At 43.5% G+C, this 19,201-nt stretch overlaps 1 protein-coding gene across 7 annotated transcripts in view; it reads right to left on the bottom strand.

Annotated features, from left to right (window-relative positions):
• Positions 1–19,201, bottom strand: part of ABLIM1 (actin binding LIM protein 1) — a 323,364-nt gene that overhangs the window by 40,242 nt on the left and 263,921 nt on the right. For all 7 annotated transcript variants that reach the window (XM_043518178.1, XM_043518174.1, XM_043518176.1 and 4 more), the window contains 3 exons: positions 17,435–17,590; positions 5,362–5,397; positions 3,943–4,072 (listed from right to left, as the gene is read on the bottom strand). In XM_043518178.1, coding sequence (XP_043374113.1) covers positions 3,943–4,072; positions 5,362–5,397; positions 17,435–17,590 — 322 coding nt within the window. The remainder of the gene's footprint in view (positions 1–3,942; positions 4,073–5,361; positions 5,398–17,434; positions 17,591–19,201) is intronic.

Raw genomic sequence — 19,201 nt, 5'->3', positions numbered from 1 at the left:
ACTGAAAACAATTGGGAAGGAATATGAAGAGAGTTTTCCTGTGTTATCTTTGAAAAAGCTATTCTCTTAACTGTAATGGAAAAGGGACAGAAGTGTCATTGGAAGGAGGGTGAGCATTAATCTATATTTACAGCAAAAGAATGTTGAAATTGCAAAGTTTATGGATCAACTGCATGCTGAAATGAGCAGTGCATCTATTTTTAAGGGTCCCCATCTTTTAAGAACGAAGTGAGATTTCTTACTGGGACACAATTAAAAGAATCGGAAGGAATGGGTTGGAAGTGCATATTAATAAAAAAAAATCTAAAAAAAATGAAAGGATCAAAATCAGTAACATTGACCTGAGTGTTTGAGGGAAATAGAAGGTTGAGCTTTATTAGCATTACTTGAAAGACCATGGCAACAATCTGTTTAAAACTCTTTTACTGGTAACACCAATGCTGTCAGCATTGGACAACAGAACAGGAATATAAAATATGCTCAGCTCATGCTACTGCCTCTTCCCTGAGCTCTCACAGCAAATGTAAATTGTGACCTCCTCACCCAACCGATACTCTCCATTTCACAAGCATGTTGGGGAAATGAGAACACCAGCTGGCCTCTGCTCCAGTAAAAATGAAAATAAAATACAACTTTCACAGAAGGCGAGAAGCAGAAATAGAGGTTAACTATTTGGAATGAGCTCAATGAAGGGGCAGAAAGCAAAGATGACAAATCCCCCCTCCTCCACACAAAAAATCAACAGAAGAGAGTTTGAACAATTTTAGACAAAAAAATAATATTGAGATTTTAACAACATTTGGTCAGACAGCAATCAGTGCCGTCATAATTAACAGTGATGCATTTCATTGTTGCCGTTGATCTTTATATGATGTAAAAGCTTTTTATTCAATATTCTCAACTGGCTTGACCTCATCCAGGCAATATTAGCAGGAGGTTTTTAAACTTAAATATTTATATTTTAAGGATCCAGAATTAATAAGAATTAAATTGGACATGAGAGGTCCTATGTGGATTACAGACTGCTATGGAAATAAGCAAAATTCAGTACATCTCTTTTCTAAGTGGTGGATGATAATGCTTTCCTGTATATTTATTACACGCAATATACATTCTGACTCTTTAACTAGGGCCCTTAGAAATGACATATTTCCTCAGAGAGAAGATGCTATGTCAGTCTAACACAGTTGTAGGTGTAATGACACATTAGCAGGCATGCTGAGAGCTATGCAGCCAATGGCCACCTTATGGAGATGCATCTTATTAGCTTTGTCCGAATGCTAATAAATCTCCATTCTGTAGGGCACTAACTGGAAAGGCCTGGCTCCTTACCTGTGACATGGGGAATGAAGTGGTGTCGGAATGGGGAGTTAGGGCGGGAGTCATTGTGGGTGGAGCTGAGACTGCTAGTGCGCAGGTATGACAACCATTGCACACCAGTAGACAGCAGCTCTGCAGCAGCAAGGAATCGTGGGGCAAGACCAAATGAAAACAAAGAAAAAACAAAAAATAAGAGGCAGGGAAAGAGGCTTCAAAGGAAACACCACTGAACAATTAGGAGTCTGAAAAGTAGGAAGACAAAAGGTTAAAGTAATACCAGGGTTCAAAAATATTATGCAAAGTTGTAGGAAGTATTTGAAAACAGGCTCAGATTTATATTGCACGTCCCATTTAGTACAACATTCTCTGGCATATAGAGCTACTGATTTACCAGAAATCAGCCTGTTATCCTCTGCAAACATCACAAATTCTGAATCCAAATTAATTTAGAAAGCAGCTGCTTTGATAAGTGCCTAACCAAACAGCAGCAGTCCAGAGGCATGCAAGAGGTTTCCTATTGTTTTAAGAAATTTCAAAGAGCAGCTGAGGTGGGGGGGAAAAAGGCTGCAAACTTTTGTAAAACATGTAAAGCATGAATTGCTTAAAGAAATGTAATGCGCTAGCAGTGTCAACAAAAAGGGACCACTCCAAAGTGGTTCACTTCTTTCTCAAGGGTTGCCCTGGAGCCAGACAAAGCAAGAAGTTATGTAAGAGAACTCAGCTTAATCATGCAAAAAGTATCTATGTTCTTGCCAACAATAAGGTGATCAGATAGGTACTGCTTTAACTGATCAACTCCAGTAATTCTGGGAGAGAATTACAGAGCATTACAAATGATTAGTTCAAAGCATGTTGGAAAGATAAAAAATAAGAATGCTAAAGGCAAATGGTATTATGTATAGAACAGAAACAAGTGAGTAATACAAATTTCTTGGGAAATGAGCCAAAGATATGATATTTAAGTAGTTATGATCTGAAACAAAAGCCCCCAAAATACTCTGTGCCCCACAAATTTAGGTAGATTTCAGATCTGCATCCAAACTTTGTGGCTTGAGCTCATCTCTACATTGAAGGAAAGCTGGGGAACATATAAACAGAGAGATTGTTCCACAGGAAAGAACTTTACACAAACACATGGCATTTTTTTTAACTGAAATAGTGAAACTCGGTGTCACAGTAAACTTTGGAATAAAGCCCAAATCAATGACATAAACAAAATGTAAAAAACCTTAAGAGATCTGATAGCACTAAACAGAAGTTTGCAGCTTTTTTATACTTTGTCAGCCGCCTTTGGTTTTAACTACAATGCACATCTTAAAACATCATCATCATGTTATCAGTATCTTGTAATGTACAATATTGACTTTGTCCCACATCATGAAATTAGGTCCTTAAAATGAAGTATTTTTTGATATAGGTAACTAGCAGTTTTCAGCCCGCCACCACTAGAAGACAATTAAGTCACTCAGACTCCACAATTATCATTCTTTCATAGATTCCCTACTTTTAAAAATACAGCTCCTACTGCATATGGCCCTTTTGGTATCCCAACCATTTTGGTGCTCATAGAATAGAATATAGGGTTGAAAGGGACCTCAGGAGATAATCTAGTCCAACCCGCTGCTCAAAGCAGGACCAATCCCCAATTTTTGCCCCAGATCCCTAAATGGCCCCTCAAGGATTGAACTTACAACCCTGGGTTTAGCAGGCCAATGCACAAACCACTGAGCTATCCCTCCCTTGCAAAATCAGTGATGGGAATATAGCTGTATGTATTGCTTAATTTAAGACTTCATTACAAAGATTTTATTTCATCAATATAATGTGAAAACTAAACATATCTGGAGAAGTAGATTAAAAATAACCTTTAGAACCACATTTCAACAAAATGATTGCCTAACGTGTATTTATAAAAATGCAAACATATGCTTATATTTCATACATACAATGAATAATTATGAATGCACTGGGGACCTGAAGCAGTGTGTATATTTGTCTATTTTTACATGCAACTGTATTACTTCTGAGTGAATAAGTTAGATCCATATTATTTAAATGTAGTCCTTGGCAACAGACTAGGCTTTTAATTAAGAAATTCTACTTGGCAAATATGGGCCTAAATTTTCAGAAGTGACTAGTGATTTTGGGTGTCTGAATTTTTGGGTGCCCACCTTGAGACACCTTAAAGGGGCCTCATTTTTAGAGGGTGCATGCTCAGCACTTTCTGAAAATCAGGAGTCCCTAAGGTGTTAGGTACCCAAAATCACTAGTCACTTTACAAACTTAGGCCATGATTTTTATTTCCAAGATGTATTGTTTTCCTTCAGACACAAGGCAGCCTCCCTGAATTTCATACAGCAAAAAATGGTTTACGTTCAAATACATAAAAATATTCCTAATTCGACTTTGTTATAAAACAGGTGAGTAATTTACAATACCTTCATACACTAATTGGTCTTGTATTTGTCAAAGAATGAGAGGAATAAATAGGAATGAGAGTTTTAAAATTTGCCACTAGCTTTTCAGTGCTAAACAATTAATAGTTTCTTCTCTATTTCATTAAGTGACGTAATAAGAAATACAATGCTTCAAGTTGTAAATCGCTGATGCAGTTGCTCTTACCAGGTCTGTGGAAATGCTGAGGGGAACGTGACATTGTGGGAGTGTAGCTGTGTCGACTATACACCGGAGAACTAATAGAGCCCTGACTGGTTGACCTGTGAATCATCCGATCCCGAACATCCTGATAACCCTGAAGAATAAGAAGCATTAGAAGAATTAATAATAATAATAATAATAAAAATGCTTAAGTGTACTCCAGACAATTTGCCAACTACACTTGGCTTTCAATGGCCTCGAGATGTCAGTGGAACCTGCTAAATGAATAACATCCTTTCATCTTAATGTCTGTTTCATCATCACACAGTACTATCTGTCATCAAAAGTTCTCTCATAGAATCCACTGCTGTAGAGACTAACAGCTAAGTTCTAGAGTCCTATAATTCCATCTGACCTGCAGGCTAAATTCTGGTAAGTAACACTTAGGCCTCAATTTTCATATGCGACAAGTGACTTGGGGTGTTTCATCCTGAGATTCCTTAAGAAGGCCTGGTTTTCAGGGCTCAGCCACCACCCTCTAAGAATCGGGCCCTTTTAAATGTTTCTTATGTGGCCTTCCAAAAACAGAGGCACCCAAGATCACTGGTCACTTTTGTAAATCTTGGAACAAAAAAAAAGCAAACAATCCCCCTGCAACACACCTTTCCTGTGGGAGAAGTGCAACTGGAAAACTCCAAGACCATAAGCATGTTCATAAAATTACTATAGAACTGGAAGCATGTAGAAGTGAGCGTACATTTTACTTAAGAAAACAGAACAAGTGATAATGTATATATTGTATAGGGCTAGCAACTCTAAAATCTTGACAAATGCCTTTACATGTGTTAAAAGAAAAGGAGTACTTGTGGCACCTTAGAGACTAACAAATTTATTTGAGCATAAGCTTTCATGAGCTATAGCTCACTTCATCGGATGCATGTAGGATACAGACTAACACGGCTCCTACTCTGAAACTTGTCTTTACGTGTGTTGCGTGTCACTATAATGGTTCACAGTACCCTCTAGAGGAATGCCAGAGTAATGTTTTCTCACAAAAATTTTAATGGTAAACTGTGTACAGTATTCAGATGCTTAGGGACAGATCTTTAGGTGTTGTAAATCAGCACTGCTCCTGATTTGGCTCTGATTTATGCGCCACAACAAAAAAGAATTCATGAAAGTGACTTTCGCTGTATAGACTTTGATAAATGTCTTTACTTTGCAGACATCAAATCCCGCAGTGGCTTCATTCTCCATAGCAATCAGGCAGATAGCACTAAATGTCCTCTTTTGATTTTCCTGTACTTTCAATAATCAAAAAAGCTGTGCTATGTAAATAGCAAATAGAACTGGGCTGCCTAGAACAATCAATAACTGCACTTCCTGGCAGCAATAATTCTAGCAATTATGACATATTGGCCCAAAGGGCTCCATCAGACTTACTTCTGCAGATGGGGTGGGAGACAGTGTCCTTGGAGACTGCAAGACATGAAAGAGAGAATGTTACAGAAACAGGCTTACTCCTGCTTTGCCAGCAAATGCTGATCTAAACACCTAGGTGTGTTTAGACCCCAAAAGCATAGGAGTAACTGGGGCCATTTTAGCCCTGAAGTTGGGTTTTCTCCATGCTGCCCAGGGCCTGGGCTCTGAAGCAGCTTAAGTTTTTGGCCACCAAAAAGCAAGTGTGATTAATTCAGTCAAATATCCTGCATTTTTGTCTTTGAACCATCTAACAATGTTGGTAATTATAAGGTAGCTGTAAGATGAAAAATCAAAAGGTGTTATTAGTGTAATAACTATGTTTGTATCCAGAAAGCTTTAAAGTGGAAATCAAAAGTAAATTCATCTTAACTGAGGGCTTTGAGTGGCACCAGAAATACAGGACAACCAGGGGTGTTGGAACTAAGGGTGTTGGGGGGTGCAGAAGTTCCCCCACCTTGAAGTGGTTTCCATCTTATAGGTTTACAGTTTTGTTCAATGGCTTTCAGCACACCCACTATAAAATGTATACAACGCCACTGAGGACAACTTCCCATTTTCAGTGTCAGGCACATTTTCCAGCCCCCCTCACCTTCTGGCCAAGGTCAACCTGTCCCCAAAGCCTTGTCAACAGTATTTCCTTCATGTGCTTGATCTTTAAATCAGCTCCGTGCTCTTTGATACTTATGCATGAGAGAGAACAGATTGGGATTACATATATGTGAAGGAAATGGACAGAAAAAATAAGACTACATTGCTCTTTGTTAGCACCTTTCATCTCACAACACCCCTGCAAGGCTGGGGAAGTGCTATCGTTCCTAGTATACAGATGGGGAAACTGAGGCACAAGGGGGGGAGGTTGTTTTGTTTAAGTGAGGCCCAAGGTTATACAGAAAGTTGGTGGTACAGCTGGGAATAAAAGCCACATCTGATTCCCAGTCACATGCCTTTCATCACAAGACAATCTCTCCTCCCCTAAAGATTAGAATTTAAAATGTTTTTCATATGTACTAAACATTAGTATTATTTATTTAACTGCCAGAGTAAACTCAGGCCCAGCTGGTGCTTTTAAATAATACCACAGTTATTGCAAAACTATACAGCTCATAAGATTGTGTTTCAGTGATAAAACTGCTGGTTCTGGCCTATCTGTCATAACAACATACCATGGTAACGGTATGAAACGTATGCAGAATCACTGGTAGCAAGTGTGGATGCGAGTCCCTCAGGCCTACACACACATCAGCTGACCAGTGAGACAATGCGGATATGAAGTGCAATAAAGCTCTCTCTTACACACTCCCTGCTCTAATACTACAAGCTCCAAAGGAGTTGGTGTCACATATGATTGCAAAGTATGTAGATACATCTGTGACTTGTTTTGGCTTGAGTGCATGACATTTCATTATGGGCAATTTATCACATGCCTTTATATGACCACGTGTCTGGCTTTCTACCACATTGAAGTCTTTAAACTATTCAGTTTAAAATATACTGAGATGCATATTTAGAAGCAAAAAGGGAAAAGTTCAGGGGAGTAAACTGATGCAAATGGAACGTAATGATTTCAAAACTAACCTGATTCAAAAAAGCAGTTGGGATCAAACATGTCTCCACTGAAGTCAATGGAAGAATTCCCATTGACTTCAATAAAGCCAGGATTTCACCTACAGTTCCTTAGGGCAGGTCTACACGACAGGCAAAAGTCGATATAAGCTACACAATTTGAATTACATTAGAAGCGTAACTCAAGTTGACATAGCTTAGATCTACTTACCACGGGTCCCGCACCATGCTGAGGCAATGGGAAAAACTCTCCCCTCCACTCCCCTTACTCTTCTCATTTTGGTGGAGTACCAGAGTTGACAGGAGAGAAATTGGCGGCTGATTTAGCAGGTCTTGACTAGACCCGTTAAATTGACCGCAGGTGGATCGATTGCTGCAGTGTCGATCCCACCAGTAGTGAAGACAGGCCCTTAAAAATCAACAGGGATACTCAGGTGCTTAAAGTTACACAAGACCTTAAGTGTTTTGCTAGATCATCACACACCACAGTTACACCACATTTACATGGGTCATTTTATTGGCAGGGTAATAGTAGTTTTAGCATTTCTGGGATTAAGCCTTTAGTCCTGATATCAACAAAACTCTCATTGACTTCAATGAGAATTTTCCCTGCTTTAGAACTGTTGGGTTGGTCTCTCTCTAGTACAGCAGTAGAGAGGTTCAAGAAAAAACTGTTCCAGATTACAACAGCGGCGATATAAGCAGCAGTAGATGGTCAGGGTCCTTCAGTGCTATAGTCTCTTGAAATAAAGGGAATACTGATGAAAAGCAACTTCCCACAATAATTAATGCACCAAAAGTCAAGAAACCCAACTCCTACACCGATCAGGGCACTACAGTGGGAGAGAAATTGCAGACTTGTGGATTCTGTATAGCTTGAACATTCGGAACGCTTATAAACATCTTCAACTGTCAGCCCAGATGTATATTTATACCCAAACAACAAACCTTTCTAATGCCACTATATATTACAAAATGATTTCTTCCTATTTGTGTATCTATTATGTTAACAAGTTAATACCCACAGTACTTCACATCCTGAGTTTAGCTTCACTTCCCAACTAACTCCCATAGCCACCGTAACTAAATTACTAGCTGGTTGGCCTCCACTAGATGGTGCTATGTGAAAACTTTTTTCATTGTAGACTTTTAAAGACACAGTACAGGGATTTATCAAGGAATGAACTGATTAGATTAGAGAGAGACTATTATAGCCATTTTAAAAATGATTAAAAGGAAAAGTCTAATGCTACCCTATATTGTGCCTGGAACCACAGAGAAGACGAAAACAAGGGGCAGAGCAGCTGCCCAAGGAACAGCTGAAGCAGCTTTTCATCTGCTCTGCTGCCATAGAGCATTTCTGCCTGATAAATAGGTCCCAAAATTCAGAGTAGTCAGCACCCAGCCAGCTCCAGAGACTGGTGCAGGGGGGAGGCAGTGTCAACAGTTTGTATCCCTCGGGTTGGGGCTGCTAGCAAACTTGTGCTTGGAGAAAAAGTTCCATGTGCTCTGTCCTCCTTGCTGACTCACAGCTTTGCCCTATTTATGTTGATGGGGTTTCTATACAACTTAGGGGAGAAAAATTCAGTCTGATAAAGTTTCACTGCAAAAGAGCATGAAGGATGGATGGAAAATATCTCAGAGTTTCTCTACACTCTCCTGTCTGGGTGCACAGGACTATAATTGGAGCTGTGTGCATGGTGAGGGGAGAGCGGACCCCACAGAGCTTATAAGAGGTAACGGCACTGAACTCTGTTTGCTACACAAAAAAAACAGAAATGAATAAGACTATCTATTATATTGTGAAACATTCATGGGTAAGTTCCCAATAGGAGATTTTGGTTGCAGCACTCAGCAAAACTCCTGTACCTTAAACCGGCACTGCTCTAACCCCCACTGGGCTTTTGCATAAGATGACCCCTCTTGTTTGAGGGGACTGTAGCAAATTTTATTTAATTGTATGAAATGGACGTTGAAAAAATACAGCCCTTCCTACGAATTGTGACAAAACCAATTAAAGCCCAACGGAAGGTTCATGCAAGTCTATCATATTTCATTTTTATAATGTCAGATTAAAAGTCACATGCAACAAACTACAGAGAGGGACATAGCTAATCAGGAGTGTGCCCAGGGAACTGATTTATCCCCCATGTTATACATTAGGATTGACCGCTGCTTAACTGGACAGCCCTTGTCAATGAACACCCCAAATATGTACATCCCAGTGCCAAGAAAATTAATATGTTCCCCAGCAACCATGGCAATCACTCATTTCACAATGGCTCCATGTGTAGACCCTGTGTTGGCAAGGCCTTAGACAATGGTAATGCAGTGTCTTTGAGGGCAAATGTGGCAGCCACTACTGGTTAGATTTTCACAAGAGCTTTTCACTGAACACACTGCTCTCCTTTCGAAACATGGTCACTTCTTTTTGTACCTAAACGGTAACTGAGAGCTTGAGGATATGGCCCTAAATTAGGGCTTGATCCTGCACTCACTGATGCCAATGGCAAATGCCCATTAACTTCAGAGGTGCAAAATCAGACTCCCTACTCAGGAAAAGCTTACCTGTAACATTGTACACGGAAACTTGAGGAGTTATTTCTGAGAGGATGCAATGGCTTCTTGAAAGGCTATCATATGGACCTTTAAAGTCAACATGGAACATCATCAGGCAGCGAAAGAAGGGAACTCTTTAACAGATTTTCATGAATTGGAGAAATTGCCGCTGAGTTCCTTTTTGGATTTTTAAGGCTGAGTTATGACGACTGTCACAATCCACCTCTCTTAGTTTCTCTTTTTTTGCTCTTGTCGTACAATATGAATATGAATAGTAAATAATATGGCATATGATGTAAAAGACAGTTACCTTTTCCCGTAATTGGTGTTCTTCGAGATGTGTTGCTCATGTCCATTCAACTTAGGTGTGTGTGCTCACCACAGACACTGGTGCTGGAAGTTTTCCCCCAGCAGTGTCCGTAGGGGATCGGCTCTGGTGCCCCCTGGAGTGACACGTATATGCCGCGGCATATAGGACGCCGCTGGCCCCTTCCACCCTCAGTTTCCTCTTGCTGGAAACTCCAATGGTGGGGAAGGAGGGTGTGTCATTGAATGGACATGAGCAACACATCTTGAAGAACAACAGTTATGGAAAAAGGTAACTGTCTCTTCTTCTTCAAGTGATTGCTCATGTCCATTCAACTTAGGTGACTCCCAGCAGTACCCCTCGGAGGTGGGTAAGGAGTTCGCGGACATGTAGATTGCAACACAGCTCTGCCAAACCCAGTGTCATCCCTGGCCTGCTGAGTGATGGCGTAGTGGGCCGTGAACGTGTGCACCGAGGACCAAGTCGCAGTTATACAGATGTCCTGGATCGGAATGTGTGCCAGGAAGGCCATCGAGGATGCCTGCGCTCCAGTTGAGTGGGCTCTAATGAGCGGCAGTGGCGGGACTCCTGCCAGCTCATAACAAGCCCTTATGCAAAAGACAATCCAGTTAGAAATCCTCTGCATGGACACTGCATGGGTCCTTCATTCTATCAGCTGTAAAGAGGAAAAGCCGAGTTGACCTACAGAAAGGCTTTGTCTAGTCTAGGTAGAAAGCCAGGGCCCTTCTTACGTCCAAAGCATGGAGGTACCTCTCTTCACTAGTCTCATGGGGCTTGGAGCAGAAGACCAGAAGGAAGATGTCCTGGCTCATGTGGAAAGCGGACACCACCTGGAAAGAAAGGCCGTGTGGAGCCGGAGCTGGACCTTGTCCTCACAGAAGACCATATATGGCAGTTCTGAGGTCAGGGCTCGCAGCTCGGAGGCTCATCTTGCCGACATCACCACCACCAGGAAAACTACCTTCCATGATAGGTGAGACAACGAGCACGAGGCCAAAGGCTCAAAGGGCAGGCCTGTGAGCCTGGACAGAACCAAGTTGAGGGACTGGGGAACTGAACTTGAGGAAAGTCTCTCGAGACCTCTGAGGAACCTGACCATCATGTCATGGGAGAACACTGTCTGCCCCTGGATGGGTGGATGAAAGGCGGAGATGGCCACCAGATGCACCTTGATAGAGGATCGTGCCAGGCCCTGGTTCCTCAAATGAAGTAGGTAGTCTAAGATCAACTGCACCGAAGAATGCGAAGGAGAGATGCCCCGTTTGGTGGCCCAGCGGGAGAACCTTGTCCACTTTGCCAGGTAGGTCTGTCTAGTTGAGGGTTTTCTACTCCCGAGGAGGACCTGCTGGACCCACTGTGAACAAGTCCATTCTTCAGGGTTCAGCCACACAGCATCCATACCGTGAGGTGGAGAGATACAAGGTTGGGTTGCAAGAGGTGACCGTGGTCCTGTGACAGCAGGTCTGGTCGATCTGGCAGGGGCCATGGGGGAACTGCTGCCAAGCTCAACAGCATCCCAAACCTGTGCTGGCGCGGCCATGCTGGGGTGATGATAACCTGCGCCTTGTCCCTTTTGATTTTTGCTAGGACTTTGCTGATGAACGGAATCAGAGGGAACGCGTACATCAGGCTTCTTGCCCATGGCAGGAGGAAAGCGTCGGAGAGGGAACCCTTGCCCAGACTCGTCTAGAGCAGAACCTGTAGCACCTCCTGTTCTGCCTGATGGTGAACAAATCCACTTGGGGAGTTTCCCACCTCTGGAAGATCATGCCGGCTACATCTGGGTGGAGCATCCAATCCACTCGTGGTGAGAGGAGAAGTCCCTGCTTAGGTTATCTGCTAGTGTGTTCCTGGCACCCAGAAGGTGACACGCTTCTAGGTGGGTTTCATAGTCAATGCAGAAGTCCCAGAGACGGAGTGCCTCTTGGCAGAGGACCAAGTATCACACTCCGCCTTGCCTGTTGATGTAGAACATCAAGGCTGTGTCGTCTGTGAGGACTCTGATCACTCTGCCCAACAGGTGAAGTAGGAAAACCATGCATGCTCTGAGCACCGCCCTGAGGCCTTTGACGTTTATACGTAGCGTCAATTCCTCTGGGGACCACATACCTTGGGTATGGAGAGTGCTGAGGTGGGTCCCCCAACTGAGGTCCGAGGCATCCGAAACCAACTCAACTGAGTGAGGAGTGCTGATGAGGGGAACTCCTTACAGGACTTTCCTGGGATCGGTCCAACAATGCAGCGAGTTAAGTACAGAAAGTGATGACCTTCTCCAGGTGGTCCCTGGACTGGGAGTAGACCGTCGGCAGCCATTGCTGCAGGGGTCACATCCGGAGCCTTTCGTGGTGCACCACATATGTACACACTGCCATGTGACTAGTAGATGCAGGCAAACCCTGGCTGTGGCCAGGGGAAAACGTGGAGACTTCTGCGATGAGGTCCATCAGTGCCTTGAATCTCTCCAGTGGCAGGAACGCAGTGGCCCGGGTCGAGTCGAGCACTGCTCCGATGAACTCTATTCTCTGTACTGGAAGTAACAGGGATTTTTTGTCATTTACCCACAGGCCAAGGCGACGGCACATGGCCAGCAGCTCCGCGACATCCCCTTGGACCTGGAGTTGCCCTTGACGAGCCAGTCATCGAGGTACGAGCAGATCTGGACACCTTGACGTCTGAGGTAAGCCACCACCACCACCAACATGCACTTGTTGTGCTGTCGCTAAGCCAAATGGAAGGACCGCGAACTGACCCCCTTTAACAATTCCTGATGCACCTCAGCATCACTCTGGGGAACCGGTAGAGTGGCCCCACTATAGCCTCATCTAGTGACAAGGAGGAGGAAGCCGGTGCAAAGGGGTCCTCCACAACCAGAGGTGGTCCGACAGCTTGCTCACCCACTTCCTCCTGTGCCTCCAGGGTGCCTGCAGCTGAGGCCTCTTGAACTGGAGAGGGAGGTAGCTGATCTCTCAGATACCGGATACCGAGTGGGCAGCCCAGGAGGGCTGAGTGAACCCCCATAGGTACCACTGTGCCAGCCACGGAGTCTAAGACCGCGGTGCCATTGACGTAGTCTGCACCATAGGTATCGTAGCTTGTCCTACAGCTAGGGAAGCTCACTTCAAACCTGATCTAAAGTCGGAGTGGTCGCTCCCCTGCAACCAAGATGGGGCTGAGTGGTGGCTCTCTCCCGACTGGTACCGGTCACTCCTCCCAGAGTTGGATCTGGCTGACTTTGACAAGCAACTGGATTGGGGCCTCAGCAACCGGCGGCATTCAGCGAATCTGCAAAGGCCCCGGGCTGGCAATCTATGCCTCATGCTCAACGAGTGGCACTGGGATGTCGAGCAGGACTGGGAACCAGAGCGGGCTTGGTGTGAAGCCGCATGCAGTGATGCTGGGGAATCAGCAACGGTTCAGGGAACGGTACTATCAGTCCCTTGACCTGTCCCTGGAACAGTACTGGTGCCGCGGAGATTCCGACGCCAACTTGAAAGTCCTTCCAGGGAGTGCGTGCCTACAGAGGTCTGAGCCCGGTTACCGGCAAGCTGCACCTCGAGCCTTCCTGCCCATGTCCAAGGTCTGGAGACCGGATGGGGCTGTGAAACTTCTGCCTATCATGGTCAAGAAGCGTGATGGCTGCAAGAGGGCGACCATTGGCAGGAGGTCCCTCGCGACAGGGAGCATTGCCATAGAGGTGGAGACTGTGGTGGTCCAAATGTGGGTTTACTCCGTGACCAGGACCCCGCAGGGGCCAGAGTTGGCGGCACTGGGAGGGACATAATCTCTTGCACTGCTTGCAGGGCCTCTGGCATGGATGACACCTGGAGCTGACGAGGACCTCCGTCGATATCTGGGGTAGCTGGTGGGGAGCAGGTTGAGCTACACCTTGGGCCCCTGCTCAGGTCGAGCAATCCCGAAAGGGGTGAAGAGGTGTCCGAGACAGGGTCCACCCCAGACATGTCCTTTCCCTTGCAGGAAGCTGGAGACCTTCCTTGCCCTGTCTTCCTGGGCTTCTTCGTTGGAGCCATGGAAGGGGACCAGTGCCGTGCAGACGGTACCTGTGGGAAGCTGCGCAATGAGGTCACGGTGCTTGGCACCAAATCAGAGTGCTGCTCCGGCATCAGGGTAAGGGCAGACTCCATAAGAAGTGCTTTCAAGCGAATGTCTCACTCCTTCTTCATCCTGGGCTTGAAGGACTTGCAGATTCTGCACTTAATAATGTGACCTTTGCCCAAGCACCATAAACAACTGTTATGTGTATTGCTAATGGGCATGGGCCTTTTACAGCGATCACAGAGCTTAAAGCGTGGGGACTGGGGCATGCACCGTCCTGAGGCGAAGTCCCGTTTGGGACCTACTAAGTCTTTAACAAATAGAGAAAATAAAAGTAGAGGGAAACTACAGACAACAACATATAAGAGGTAAATGGGTTTGAACAAACGAGAAGCAACAGTGGTAGCTGTTCCATGCATTGTCACTGGCAGCAAGAAGGAACTGAGGGCGGACGGGGATGGCAGTACCCTATATTCTGCGGCGTATGCGCACCTCTCCAGGGGGCGCCAGAGCCAGCCCCCTACGGATACTGCTGAGGAAAAAACGTCCGGCACCAGTGCATGTGGCGAGTACATGCACCGAAGTTGAATGGACATAAGCAATCACTTGAAGAAAAACCAGGAATGCACAATGCAAAGTGTTTGAGATCACCTCAGTAAACTGCTTTGGCTGAATGTAGATTTCAGTGTGAACGTGTATTAATCACACCTAAATCCTAAAGTCAATTTAGTAGCATGTTTAATTTAATTAGTTATTCTGTGTGATAAATATTTATCGAGATTGTGGTTGTTAGTGTCTACCTCAAAAGCCAGAGTGTTGATGAATGTGTTTTCACTACCCATAAAATGTCTCCAGAAATATTTACCGTGCCCAAAGTGCATAGAGCTGCACGGCAAATGAGGTTTACTGTGAAATGTGATGCCACATTATCTTGGAAGCATAATGTTTGCCAAACCTTCAATTAAGGGCACGTCATTGATGTACAAATGGAAATCACTTCTTTCTTAGGGCCAAATGCTGTGGTCCTTAATTCAGCACAATTCTAAATGAAGTGAATGCGAGGTGTACTCAATTAAGTATCAGAGTCTTTAGCCCTGAGTGAGTAAAGGTCAGTATGCTAGACTATCTGGCTGGTTTACAACTAAATTTTAACTAAGTTCATTAATTGAACATTTTTTTAGACTATAAATCAATCTTTGTTCACACATTCACATAACATTTACTGATGACTAAAATGCTATGCAAACACTCCACAAAGAGGGATATGGTTGACTGGAAATATGTATAATTAATTTACATACAGAGTATAAACTTTTTTTCATATAGAGTGCAATTCCTCTCCATGTCTGTATGTATCTTCTCTTATATCTTAAGGATAGGATTTATTTAACACTACTACCTACAGGCCCCAGCCAAGATTAGGATCTTACTGTGTTTGACACTATATTAACACATAGCAAGAGACGGCTCCTACCCTGAAGAGCTTACAGTCTAAAGAGAGAAGACAGACAAGGGCTGGGAGGAAAAACAGGCATAAAGAGTGAAGCGATTTGCCCAAGGTCACACAGAAGTCAGTGGCAGAACCCAGTTCTCCTGACTCCCAGGCCGGTACCCTAGCCACTAGCCAATGCTGCCTCCCTATTTCTGTATTCTTTCTATTACTTTTCTTTTTAAAAAATGTAAGTGAATTTAGTGCTGCTGAAAAGCATTGGTTTGAAGAGACTTTTCTGAAGTCTCTTATTTATCCATAACAGGTACCATGAGGGCAGCTGCAAACAAGCTTCCACCATGCTGCTTTGTCAAAGAGCATCAAAAGTGACCGGATGTCACCACCTCCAACGGGAGAGTGTTCTTCATTTCCCCTAATCCATTCAGGTCTCTCTTCTGTGACCGTCAGGGAACAAACTGGTATTGATTCTGATGGTGGTTTTTGCAAGGAGGGCTCATGTCTACTGGGATCTGGAGTCAGAAACCACCATTCATTTCACACACACCTCTAATTAGCCATCAGTTAGATTCACCACCAACCTGGACTAGAAGTGCAAGGTTCTGTAATTCATTACCAAGTTTCTGAGCTGTCCTTTCCCTGCGCTCTCAACCACTGTTGTAGTCTACACATATATGAAGAGAACAGCCCCTGTGAACTATGCAAATGGAAAATACAACAGTGAGAAAACTGGGGTCCTTAGTTATAATGGTCAGCATGGTCCAGCTCTCCCATTCACTGGCAGGCAGACTAATTTCTTAATGGGGGAGATTTTCAAAGACATGGAGTTGGGTGCCTAAATGCCACTAGTGCCTCAGAAAAAGTCTCCCCCAATGTGAATAATTTATATAATCTTTCCACCCCATCCCCTTTCACACACTGATAAGACAAATAAGGTTCAGTTCAGTTCAGGCTCATTTCCTCCATATTATTAGAGAAGGAAGAAGTAGATGCTCTGCCAAGGGTTGGCATGAAAATTGCTGAGAGAAGCAGTAGCATGTATGCCGAGCACTTACACAATTTGTTTGATTGAGAAAGGCTGGTTCCTCCTAAGACTCTGAGACTGTCAGAAACAACGGGCCAAATGCTGCACTCAAATACACACAAGGGACCATAGGAATTGCCAGGGTGGAACTGAGCAGATTTGGGCCCACTATCTGTTTAGATCTTCATTTCAGAAAGTGCCTTTTACTCCCTTGGAAGGCATGAAATGACCAATCTACTTAGAATCAAACATACTGGGACTTGGGAAGGCAATACCACCAAGGGGCAATTATGAGCAGGGAAGAAAACCTGGAGAAACAGAAAGAAACCTGCACCCTTTGAAGCACAACTTTCAGAAGAGAGACCAGATACTCTTTTTGATGCAGGATATAAGGCTTGCTATCAAATGGCAGATACATTAATTAAAGCAGAAAGCAAATGCTTCTATAGAGCAAGCCAATGCACCTTCCTGGATATATCTATGTAAATGATTAGCACCTCATCTGGATCTATTCCACATCTGGAAAAAATGCTTTGGGCCTCTATTTCCCCATGAGATGTGTGTGTCAACATCCCAGTGCTGTTAACCCTTTCATTGCCATATTGCTGTGATATTCATTTAGCACCCTAGCGACCCACTGGGAACATCAGTGCGTTAAAGTGATATACTTCGTACGTGACTCAGCACTGGAGTTGTGTTTGCCTCATGCACTGAGCTTGTAAGCAGCCATCAGACAGTCAATGTGAGTTACGAATATACATGGAGGAAGAACCACACCCCACCACCCCTTAGTTAGATGCTGGTGTTAACTGAAGGTGAGATATACAGAGCAGCCATACACTTATTTCTGCAGCTGGCCACATGAGGAGATGCGAGGTATGAGTCAACATCACAATTCCTTCCTTTAAATATGGACCAGATAGATGCAAGCACTTGGACTGAACAGCAACAACAACGGCATTGAATAGCGTCAGTTACAAATGGTTTCAAAAGAGGATAGAAGCGTAGCCGACTTTGAATGATAGCGTATAACAGAACGGGTCGCTCATGAATTCATTACCTCTCCAAGATTCTGTCTCTCCTGTCTCTCCTCGTAGGCGGAAGTGTAGAATGGTTCATAAGTAATTAGGTCTGGACGTTCAATGTCATAAATGGCCTTGACTTTGGGAATAGCTGCTAAATCCTTGTAATCAAGGATCTCATTGTCTACTTTTGCCTGAAGGTCAAAGACAGAAGATAAATTAACACATACAAATGCACTAGTAATTTCTATTTTATACAATTCATTCTTTGGGGGAATTTGCTTTCACAATTCACTTAAAGAAAATCCTTCTTGCCACTCCATTAACGTATGAAGTGACTGACTCTTCTTCAGCATCATGCCTCCTTTAATAGCACAGAATGTTTAATTTGAGAGTTTAGGCAAGAAGCAGCATGATCTAAATAGACTGAACATAGGAGCTCATGGTTCCTAGTTCTCAAGTCAAAATCCCAGCTCTGCAAATGACCCACTGAATGGCCTTGGGCAAGTCACTTCACCTCACTGCTTCAGCTTTTCTCCACCTGCAAAATGTGGATAAATAACACCGGCTTCCTAGCTCACACATATGTTGAGAGGATTGCATATGGTATTCTGAAGATGGAAAGCTGATTCCTTCCCTCATTAGAGAAAAGAACATCCTAACACGAAACAGAAGGCAAATAAGACTCCAGCTTGCAAAATGCAGCAATAAAATGGTGCATGATGTCTTCAGAACTATCCCCATATATCTATATTTTTATTTGACACCCATCACCACAGTATCTGTGAGCCTGGCTATGAGATGTTGATAAGATGTCAAACACTTCGACATCCATTCCACTGTGTGATTTCATGGCTAGTTTGCACCTAGAGAGCCAACCTTGGAAATAAGTTCCAAAGAGAGCTGCTCACTCACTAACATGAAGAAGGAAGTGCTGTGAAGAGATACACCAAAAAGACAAAGGAAAGCTGCCATTTGTTTTTATTTTTCCTTGGTTAAAAGGAGAGAGTGTTGAGATTTAAAAAAAAACATGGTCAGTTCTTACCTGCATTATGGAAACACCTTGAATTATTGAAACTGAATAAGCTTTAAACATCTAGTTTTCTTTTCGTCTCTTATGCTGTGTTTACACCTTTTGTATTTCACTAAGCTGAATAGTAAAATTAGGTTGGTCCATTTCTACTCAGATTCATTTCCACCCACACTAAAGGCTGACACAAATTTTCAGAGCTGTATAGCATTTAGCCATCCATCTCTCATTCTAGCCCATTTGGCATGGTGGTTCCCATGCAATCCCTTGAGTTAGAGCTCACAAAATGCTGCATTTTAAAATTATTTTTAAAAAAATAATACTTTAAATGGTTAAACAACGATTTCTCCAAAAATTACCTGAAACTTGTTTGACTGTAACAAAAATGACCTAAGCATTTTTAGCTCTTAAACAGACACACACACACACTAATGAGCTGAAAATGTGTCAGGGCATTGTTAACGCAGTGCAAGGTAAAACAGACATTTTTATACCAATATACAGCACTAACACTGAATTGGCTTCCGACTGTAGATAACAAGAAGTAAGTTTCATAAGCTGGCCTAAAGCTATGAAGCTGCACATGTCAGCATGGTGACAACACTCCATATTTTACTCTAGGGTTTCAAACCAGCACTGTGTAACAGGTCTAATTTACTGGCTGCTCCTTCTGCAGTAAAATGCATGGCAAAACTAGCACTGCCTTGAGTGGATACTGGATTGGACCCCTTGGTCAATTTTTCCACATACCCTGCACACAATCAGTAGATCTGTG

Source organism: Dermochelys coriacea, chromosome 7 (assembly GCF_009764565.3).
Source record: "Dermochelys coriacea isolate rDerCor1 chromosome 7, rDerCor1.pri.v4, whole genome shotgun sequence".
Taxonomy (NCBI): domain Eukaryota; kingdom Metazoa; phylum Chordata; order Testudines; family Dermochelyidae; genus Dermochelys; species Dermochelys coriacea.
This window is presented reverse-complemented; position numbering and strand designations above follow the sequence as displayed.